Here is a 10,966-nt window from a genome sequence, read left to right as displayed (position 1 = left end):
CGACGAGACAGCCTAAAGGGAGGTCAGAGACCTGGCCGGGTGGTGCCAGAATAACAAAGTACAGTGCCTTGCAAAAGTATTCACCCCCGTGGCATTTTTCCTATTTTGTTGAATTACAAATTACAACAATTTGGATTTCATGTAATGGACCTGAACTGCTACTATAGATCTGTACCGAGAGGACTGAATGATCCATAGTAGAGGTTGACACTTGATTCTTTTAACACTAAAATTCTAATATGAGATACATGTTAAGAACACCAACTGGTACGCCCACTCTGATCTTCCAAGGTTCTAAACTTCTCAGTAGGGGCGCATAAGATATTAATGGGTGATTCCTCACAAACTATAACAAAAGAAGGTGATTTCAGAGATTTCCACAAAATGTAATCCATCAAAGGGTTTTTGGAATGATTATTGACACCAATTGTTGCTTTGTAGCAGCTACAGATTAAACATTATGGAGTCTTAAAGGAGGCCTGGGTAAGGCCAAAATGTAAAAAATGTTCCATATTCAATGAATTATTTCTCAATTACGCTTTAAGATAAACATTTCAAATATATGTCAACAATCCTCACTGTGGATTAAATTACATGAAAATCTTATTTCGCTCTAGTTTCGTGATCTATCCAGATTATTGTTTTTGAAGGTCATTCTACAGTTTCACATGAAGGGACATGCTGTGTACATGGTGCTGATTGTCCTAAGAATAGTATGGAGGGGTGTACAGGGAGGCAGTACCATTGTCTGAGAGTGGTGACAGAGAGTGATGTGCAGCCCCAGCGAGAGGGAATGGATTCAAAGCAAGAATTTGAGAGAATCACATGGCAGGGGAGTTGCCATGTCCCATAAGCAACGCTCACACATTCAGACAGAAACAGGAATCCTGGGAAGGAAGGTAAAATATACAGGTTTCAAGTGAAACAGGATGGTACATGACTACACTCCTGGGCCTTTTGCTTGTATTGCATGTGTGACAATGTGAGTGCATCTGTGTAGCCCATTTACTATAAATATGCTTGCCCTCACTCTCTATGTCACAGCAAATAATATATTTGAAGTCCATAATATACATAATTAGTCTCACGGATAACTCTAGGCCTATACATTATGTAGTTAAAGAAGGGTAATATATTAAGACGAAATTAAGAAGAAATTAAAACGCAAAGAACGGGAGCTCAACACATAGTGTTTTGAACAAGACTAATCACGTGTTCTTCAATAAGTCACACGAACACTTCGTTTTTATATTCGTTTGATGTTCTGCTTTTAGTGTCTGTGCGTCCTTTGTTGTGTTTTATTGTTTTATCAAATGTCCCCTTAGGGAGATTAATAAAGTACTATCTTATTCGACTTTTTTAAACAAAATAAAAAAAGTATTCAATTACATGCTAACCACACGTTTACAAAAATGCTTGCTTCCTACATTGAGGAACTGTAATGGTTTTTTTTGAATGACCTGACTAGATCATATAGGAACAATTGTCCAGACAGAGGTTTGAGTTTACAAGTTTACGGTTCATTAACCTAACTTCACACAGGCTACTGTTTGTCCGTAGCCCACGCCAAATAAATGAAGGACAACCTATAAAACAACTGTGACCTTCTATTGTGAAAGCACGACATAAGAGAGAGAACAATGGCTAAACCTGGTCTTAACTTCCAATGCTCCATCCCCCTGCCCAACCCCCCTCCACGCCACTCCGCCAACTATTGTTTTTCAATCTCTTGTTTTAGATATTTCAACCGTCCTGCATGAAGTTTGCTATCAACGCTACTCTATCGCTACCTGCAGTTTACTATAGGTTGGTGCTCGTTCTCCGGTGTGTTACGTCATCGCGTAACATTGTAGTTCCATGTTTACTTTGACGCACGGTCCGACAAAATGGCTTCAGTTCCACGGTTGTGTTTGTTACTGTCAATTATTCCCACAATACTTATATTGTGTGCTGATTTTGCGTGTTGCAACACTGGCAGAAAGGTATGTCAAAACCACTTTTTATTTTATTTGCCAATATCTAATTCCATTAACTTAGATAACTAGGGTACTTGCTGTTAGCTCTTGCTAACCGTCCGACCTTAGCTAATTAGCCAAATGAGTTAATGAAGACAACGCATGAACGCAATACAGCGTTACTTACTGTGCAGATAATGTTTTCACCAACGTGTATCAAACACGTAACGTTGGCAGCAAAATTAGCGTTATAGTAACGCTAGCTAGATTGATATGTTGTTTAGCTAGCCGTAGTTAGTTAGTTAGCTAGCTAACGTTATCTAAATAGGTGGCTTTGACAGCCTTGGTGGTGGTGCTCAATTTGTCACACCATGGTAGTCATTTGTAATGTTGCGCGGATGTGTTCAACACATACGCACTGTGAATCAAGCCAAGAAGAATTCGGATCAATACCACTATGTTTGAATGGCTGGACCAATTTGTGGAAATGTCATCTTACATCTGAACTGCTCATCGTAAAGTGTTCCCAGGGTAGGCATCTATATTACAGCATCCATTGGGGCCCTAGCTAGCTAACTGCACTTTTTGCTCCTTTTGCTGCAGCACTTCTGTTGAAAAATGTTCTACCCTAACTTTCAAAAGCCAATCAAATTAGTTCTGCCCTGGGAACTGCCAATGCAGTAAGTAAAACTGCTAGCCATTATAGATTCCGATCCTACGCTTGTTTACATCTGCGTTGGGGTCGGATAGTTTCGATTCTTGTTTAGGTTAATACACCACGGGGGATGAGAAAATGCGTTACACTTTAAAAAAAAATCCCATTATCCCAACTGTTACACCGAGAAGAATGAAGGACTGCTAGTTTTTTGGGGAAAACTGCCGTTTTTAGTCCTAATGCTAGCTAGCAGTAGCCACAGCAGCCAGTATGGAATGACAGGTCGTGTTGAATATAGGGCTGACCCCATTTAGTCAATTGGTCGATTGTTTGGTTGATAGGTTGTTGGTCGACTGAGATTTCTTTAGTGAAAAAAAAAATCATGGTGTACAAGACACCTGTCTGATTCGCACCTGTCTGAGTGAACTGATCCATTGTGGAGGCCGTTGAAATGGCACAGTTAATCAGTCTAAGAAAGACATGTGCTACTAAAAATGTAACGTTATATTATGTAAGAACAATGGTGCAACACAAATAATGCTTATTTTATAACAAATGCGATTTCTCCCACGTTGGATAGTGGTCGCAGTCTGCGGTTCTGAAACACATCAGTGCCTGTTGAATTGGCGTCTTTTCCTAGACCATGTTGCAATGTGCATAATAGCAAAGTAAACCATCATATTGGTGTTGAGAACAATGCGGCTAAGGCAGCAGCTAGTTAGAGGAGAAAACAGCCCTTAATTGTCTAAGAAAAATGAGGAGGGAGGAAACACCAAATTAATTAGGTCTATAATCAATAGCCTAACTGTTAAATGTAAGACAGATCCTGCTTCTGTTGCCTATTTGAGTGTTTAGTTGACAGCCTACTGATTCTGTGAGCACCATCAATTTCATAAATTCTGCTGTTTTTAATCTTTGCTATGCTGTAATAAAGGCTTTACACTTTTTAAAAATTAGACCAGCCTCTCTGGTATTATTTATAATTTATTTAGTGTTTGCACTGTTCCAGATTGACCGAAAAAATATATTTATGATAATAATAAACCTTTTTCCTTGATCTCCTTCTTATTGTTATTATTACTATTATTGTGATCATCCTTATAATAATAAATCATGTCATTAGTAGGCATAGTAAAGCAACCTTGTATAACCACCATCAAGTTGTAGGCCAAAGTCTAGTCTTAATACCATAACTTACTTAGGCCTATATTTCAATACTTATATAGGCTACTGCATCACTCAATCATTTATCCGTTCATGTCATCACACAGCAATGGAATCGAGCATTTTAGTTTTAAAATAAAATAACAAGCAATGATTTAATTAATAATTAGCGTAAACAATAAATAGGCCTAAACCGTTTCAATTCGGAAATTGCATTCACAAATGATTTTAGTCTTTGCTGTAATAAAGGCTTTACAAAAAAACATTACAACAGAGTCTAATTTATTTATTGTTTACATTGTTCGAAACGGTCAGGAAAAGTATATTGTAGTCTAATAGCACCTGTTTGGCACACACAGGACTAATATGCACGCAGCGCTTGCTCCATACCATCTTTTTCTTGATCTCCAGTATTTTCCACAACTAGCTAAATTTATTCCACACATCTGGCTTCCCCTTTACCTCCTGCGCAACCAGTAAACGTTCCCCTGCTTCAAGTTTATTTGTCACGTCCTCTGCATTCATTTTGCTGTCACGTGTTAAGGTGTACAGAGTTTGTTCAAACCAATTTATTGATGTGATTATGATATGCTATAGGTCAGGCCCTATTGGTCATGTGCATGTGAAGCATACATGTGTCACATAAAGAGAGCACAGGTTGAGGGAATAGGGATAGTTTTTCCTAAACAAATGAGGAATTTCGGTAAAATAACTTTTCAGTCAGAAATGGCTGTAATTATGTTGCAGCTTCAGCAAAACAGACGGTGCTATACACACTGATGTTCTGTGGTGGTCTCTGCAGCAGGGAGGAGAGAGAGACAACACTATACACACTGATGTTCTGTGGTGGTCTCTGCAGCAGGGAGGAGAGAGAGACAACGGGTGCTAGTCACACAGTCATTCGCTGTCTCTTTTTTTTTTTGTAACACAGAGCAGCAAATCTGAGCCAGGCAGCACAATCAAATCAATTGCGGTCGGATTCCCTCTAGTCATTTGTGTCTTAACTAATTCATCAAACAGTTCGCTTAAAGCATCAGACAGGCTCTGTGCATATAGTTGAAACACATAGGATATGTCAATCGATTGGTCGAAAGAACAGACAACTTTTGGTCGACAATATTGTTTTTAGTTGGTGACATAACAAAGGAGATGATTGGCTGACAGACACTGCCATTAAAAAATACATTATCGGTCTAACATTTAGGATAATTGGACAATTTGTAGTACAACACAATTCTGTGGATTGAGGTACGTTTTCCAAGCCATATCTCGCTCCAGCTCCGCGGTGTCTTAATCTAAACAGGAAGCTTGTCCAACCACAGTGTACCTGTAAGCAAGAGTCGGAATCTATTCTTTCTAGTAAAACTGCATCTATTTCCTTCTCCACAGACTGGTGATGGGCTGGACACAGACTTCAGTGGATTCTCTGTCCCTCTTGAGCATTCCTTTGAAGTTGGTGAGTATGTATTGTCTAACTGTGATACGTTATTCTTCAAGGTTCCATTTACCGAATGAAGGAGATATCGAGGTCAGGATTTTGGTGCTCATCATATGTTGTTATACCATTTCTTTCTTTCAGATGATGTGTCTCGGTTCCGTATGCGTGGAGCTCTGCAGTTAAGGGGTGGGAGGGAGACCAGTGTGTCCCTCTCCCAGAGCCAGCTATCAGAGGAGGACAGGAACACTCTGAAGGTGGGAGAGGAAGGTAGAGGCAGATGTGGTTTGGAGTTTACTGTCAGCAGTCAGGATTTTGTTCTGAATCTGTATCCCTCCTGTCCCTCTGACACAGGAAGTGGCTGCTGTGGATGGTCTGTACAAAATCCGAGTGCCCAGAGTGTCTTTGACAGACAGGCAGACAGAGCGCCAGATGGATGGCTACCTGACGGCGTTCGTCAGAGCGGTATGTGTGTCTCACCCTCATAGCAAGCTGAAATTAAAAAGACAACACACCTCATTGGCATTTTCTTTTGTAAACATATCTGTTTCTTCTCTGTCTCCCTCAGTGCTCTTTAGTTGAGTCCCACCTCAGCGATGTCATCACCCTCCACACTGATGTCTCTGGCTACCTCATCGGCGTTTCCATAGTGACCATTCCAGGCGCGTGTCGGGGGACAGAGGTGGAGGACGAAGTTGATCTGGAGGCCTTTAATACTACGCTGACCATCATACCGCCTACCAATGCACCCCAGTGAGTCATCAGTCCTTATTGATGTTCTGGTCACAGAAATATGGTTCTGGCTCTATCAAATCTTCATTTGATTTGATTTTCTAACTCTTTTGGGTCGACTTCAACCTTTCTCTTTCTCTGTCTAACAATATTCTTCATCATCCTCTCCCCCAGGCCGGAGACGGCTCTGTTTATTGAGCGCATGGACATAGAACATGAAAAGAGAGGCAAGCCACAGGAGCAGAAATCCTTCTTTGCCAAATATGTAAGTGCATAGACATCTGTGGTTTGTGTCCTGCACTGTGTCATTATGACCATCTATTGGGTCTATCCCTGGGCTCTTCAAGTCTTTTAAACTCCACTCTGCTGTTCAGTCTTGAGCTGCTCTGTTCCATTATATATATACACTAAGTGTACGAAACATTAGGAACACCTGCTCTTTCCATGACAGACTGACCAGGCGAAATCCAGGTGAAAGCTTTGATCCCTTATTGTCACTTGTTAAATCCACTTCAATCAGTGTAGATGAAGGGGAGGAGACAGGTTAAAGAAGGATTTTTAAGCCTCGAGACAATTGAGACATGGATTGTGTATGTGTGCCGTTCAGAGGGTATATGGGCAAGACAAAATATTTAAGTGCCTTTGAACATGGTATGTAGGTGCCAGGCGCACCGGTTTGTGTCAAGAAATGCAACGCTGCTGGATTTGTCCGCTCTCAACACTTTCCCGTGTGTATCAAGAATGGTCCATCACCCAAAGGACATCAACGCCTTCGACACCTTGTAGATGGGGCTGTGGCGGTAATGACATTTCATACGCTGGTGATTGTCAAGCAAATAACTGCCGGCCTCACAGTAATTTACCGCTAATTAACATAAACACATTTAGCATCTCCTGTCTTCCACGCATAGCCTACGGGATAGGATCAGTCCCTGGTTGTTCTTTGCTTAGTGTGCCTAGGTACAACCTCTATGTTGTGAGTGGCTACCTGGTTGATCCTGCCAGTAGCATATGCTTGTCTCAAAGATTAAGCCATGCAAGTCTAAGTACACACGGCTGGTACAGTGAAACTGCAAAACTCCACTGATGGAGATCTTTGGAACATCTACATTTTAAAAAGTCTAATAAATCCATGTAATATAGCCTACACCATCACAATAAATCCATTATTTATTTTAGACAGGTCTAAAGAAACATGATATGAGGAAAGTGTGGTCTATTTCAGAACAGGGTAGCATACTCTGAGTGTTAGGCCCTGATCTGGCTATGCCATACGGCTGTGGGCTGCACTAGTTCATTTAGCAGACAAGATTTGCTTAGAATTCCGTGGCATTATTTTATATTATTTTATAATATAAAGAATAGAATTGAACATGGTTGAATAAAATAGAAATGCTATTTTGATTTGAGGGAGGGCGCACATGTGGCTATTCTGTGTTGAGCAGTTAACAAAGAAACAGGTATTCCTATATGCTTAATTTAGAGATTTATGTAACTTTAGTTGTGATACAAATGTTGGGCTATATGTTTTGTAATACATTCTATGGCTGCATGATGCGACTGTAATGATGATTTGAAAAAAGTTGCATGAAAGGCATGAGCTCTGCTTTGTTTCTTGCGCAGGTTGTACACATCAGTCTCTCATTCACAATTTGACAAGCACTTGATAATGCCTTGAATTTCCTGGCGGCATCCCCTTTGTGTGGCCGTATTGCTCCTAAAAAAAATCCATGCCATTGCCACCAGTGGCCGTTATGCCCCTGGGCTGAATATAAAGCACCTCTCACCCAAAGGCTCTCTGTCACGTGATCATGTCTTTCTCACAGGCTACAAGTGAAGACAGACACTTCGGGGACGCCACTGCGCGCGTCCTTATTCAATTCCGAGGCGCATATTGAAGATATTGAAAGAACTGTCCACATTTACTTTTCGTCAGCCAACAAGATGAGAAGGCCTAACAAATAGCAAAAGCACTCGACTATGTCAATCTACCATCCTCCATAGTACAAAAATGGACCTATTCTGTGCGAAAAATAAATATTCCAAAAATAGTCTGGGACAGTTGTGGGATGGGATAGATCCCAAATGAATACCACCACTAGCATCAAAAAACATTTTAAGCAATGAAGCTGACACAACAGATCAGAACATTTAGTTTAAAATGTTGCTAAACTATTAGGCATGTCTTCACATTATAACCGCAGCAATGCGCACCTGGCAGTAGGCTAAAAGTGCGGATGTCCATTAGTGGGAAAACATAGTTCTCAAAGGTGACCGCAAATGCAATTATACATGTAATGCTTTTATATATATATATATATATAAAATAAATAAATAAACCAAATAAAGGTGTATTTTTATGGTGAAAATGGTCTTCCCCCAAACTTGACTCACATGCTGCGTATGTATGCCAGTTAGGCTCTGAACCCGTTGTAAAGCTGATTTAATATGCCTCATTTTAAGAAGTTATTTGGCCACTTTTGACATGGTTTGTATCACAACTAAACATATAGGCCAGGCTACATGATGTGTGCGACTATGATTTGAAAAAGTCGCCAAAAAAGGCATGCGCTGTTTCTTACCTTACTGCACACAAGCCGGGAATCATTCACAAGTGATAACACATCATTCACAAGTGATAACACATCATTCATAAGTGATAGACTAATATTATCACCCATCAGACTATTCTTGATTTATTCTTGTCTTTACATAACTAAATTTCACACATTATTTAGTATTTGATTTAGAATGTATCATTATCATTCACCTGTCAGAACGGGTAGGGGGAGAAAATACATGTCATCTATGCACTTAAATAGCGAATAGAGGACGACTTTCACGTGGTTCATTTTCTTGCCAGCCAGGTCGGCTATACTCCCTTTGTAAAGAGAAGCAATGTGCTTAATATTATGAAAGTTGAGAAATAAATATAGTAGGCCTAGCCCATAGAAAGCTTGACGGGATCCTGCTCTTTTTAATAGAGGCCATCACACGCATGGGCTCTCATTTAGTGTTTTGAATTTCAATTACATTTGCATTGATGTCAAAGTGATCAGAGGGACAATAGAGAGCGGAGTACCAGGCAGATAGCAAGTTTTGTAGGCTACTAATGATCAGCAGCAGCATCAGAGCTTGGAGAAGCCTGATTACTGTGACTAAACGGTCACGTGGAATTTGACTGTAATCATGACTCGTGATCGCCGGTGTGGCAGTAATGCGGTCACTGTAACAGCCCTACTTGTAGAGTCCATGTCCCGATTAATTGAGGCTGTTCTGAGGGCAAAGAGGGGGGTGCAACTGAATATTAGGAAGGTGTTCTTAAGTTTGGTATACTCAGTGTATATCTGCATGTTGTTAGGTGTCTTTGTTTTGTCTAACCCTAGCCAATACGGATATGTCCTGTCCTGAGGGGTATGCTACGATTTGAAGCTACTCTGGGTTTTCTAGCTAGCCAGCTTCAGTTAGCTTCACATTCCAGCTCAGGCTTTATCCGTACTACAACGGTTTATATTGGTTGTCCGCCTGCCGCTAACTCTACGTATTTTAACACACAAAGTCGTCTTCCTCAAATGAAGGGGATGGTGACGCAATCTTTGCAAGAGGGAGGGAATCTGATTGCGTTGGTCCTCGACTCGCAGCTCAGACACTTCATTTAGGATAAATTGAGTTAGCCCTGAGTTAACCTTGAATGAGAGCTGGATAGTTCTGAAGGATTTGTTGCCATAGAAATGTACCTGGCTAAAAGGTGAGCCACTTCCGTGGTATCAGTTATACAGAGTTTAACTCGGTTGACCAACGTTACCTCACTAACTGCTCAAACTGCGTTCATAGTATAGGGCTCTGTGCTGTGCTGTTTTATGTGCTGTGCTTCCATTGCTGTGTTTGATTTAATCAGTGCTGTTGTCTGAGTCTGTGTTGCTGATTGTGACTGTGTCATTTGTTGACTCAGTGCTGTGCTGTGCCATTTGTTGACTTAGTGCTATGCTGTGCTGTGTTCCAGTGGTATTTGATTCTGGGAGGTGCAATCTTCCTCATGGCCAGCAGTTCGGCACAACCCTCAGCAGGGGGAGCCGAAGAGCAGCAGAGCTGATTCCCACTCAAGTACTGTTCTCACTTTGGCTCATTCAGCAACTCACTCTGGGCTGTCAGCCTATGTCTGTGCCGCGCTCCGTGTCTCTTCTGCTTCTTGCAAGCTTATGTATATATGTCTTATACTGTTCACTGATTTGATTAACGCTAACATTTTTCACTAATCATTTTTCCTGTTTGTCCCTCCCCTCCTGTCCTTGTCATTCAAGGTCAATGCTAATGATCCAGTGCTAATGATCAGGTTTTTTTTGTCACTGCAGACCTTTAATTAATCCAGGTTTGTCCCATTGATTAGTAATAAGCTGAAGCACTCTGGTAGAATAGGATTGGACAACATACACACCTTCATTGCTAAAGTGGATTAGATTATCACAGTTTAAGTAGCCAAAGTCACCACAGTTATTTTGTGCCTCCTTCTTTTACACACTTGTCATTGGCATTGACCCTGAGATGTGTCTCACTTCACTGTTCACCTCACTCTCTCAGCCACTCTTTGTCCTTCTCTCGTTTGCTGAGTGAGGTGGACATTGAACGGGATGAAACTGTGGGACTGTTGTGCAGGAGAAGCATCACTAATCACAGCTTGTAGTCTTACAAGATGTTAATCTAACTCAGGGTATCATTTGATAATAACATGAACATCTGCCTTCCTCTCTCCAGTGGATGTACATTGTTCCCCTCGTTCTCTTCCTGATGATGTCAGGAGCTCAGGATCAGTCCGGGGGTGGAGCAGCTAATGGAGGAGGCCGATGATCGCCATGCCAACATGATTTATGTGGAGCAGTTTCTTCTACTTGTAGAGAAATGCACACCATTCAACACACTGTTACACATAAACTAATATGGACAGATGAGCTAACCTTGAACATATGTCATGAACTTCATTTTTAATATTGAACTGATGGGAAAAATAAAATATTTATTACTACCTGA

The 10,966-nt window shown here is 40.9% G+C and overlaps 1 protein-coding gene across 2 annotated transcripts; it reads left to right on the top strand.

Moving 5' to 3' along the window:
- The first annotated feature begins 1,830 nt into the window (after window positions 1-1,830).
- Window positions 1,831-10,966, top strand: emc10 (ER membrane protein complex subunit 10). Of its 2 annotated transcripts, XM_024433680.2 has the most exons (8): window positions 1,831-1,982; window positions 5,164-5,230; window positions 5,354-5,466; window positions 5,564-5,674; window positions 5,778-5,962; window positions 6,116-6,206; window positions 9,945-10,045; window positions 10,694-10,966. In XM_024433680.2, exons 1-7 carry the CDS (start codon window positions 1,887-1,889, stop codon window positions 10,032-10,034), a joined length of 753 nt encoding a protein of 250 aa, XP_024289448.1. In that variant the 5' UTR covers window positions 1,831-1,886; the 3' UTR covers window positions 10,035-10,045; window positions 10,694-10,966. The 2 variants fall into 2 exon arrangements, with proteins under 2 accessions (XP_024289448.1, XP_024289447.1); XM_024433679.2 differs by lacking the exon at window positions 9,945-10,045.

This window comes from Oncorhynchus tshawytscha, unplaced genomic scaffold (genome assembly GCF_018296145.1).
Source record: "Oncorhynchus tshawytscha isolate Ot180627B unplaced genomic scaffold, Otsh_v2.0 Un_contig_2225_pilon_pilon, whole genome shotgun sequence".
Classification (NCBI taxonomy): domain Eukaryota; kingdom Metazoa; phylum Chordata; class Actinopteri; order Salmoniformes; family Salmonidae; genus Oncorhynchus; species Oncorhynchus tshawytscha.
Note: the sequence above shows the minus strand (reverse complement) of the source record. Positions and strands in the feature narration are given on the sequence as shown.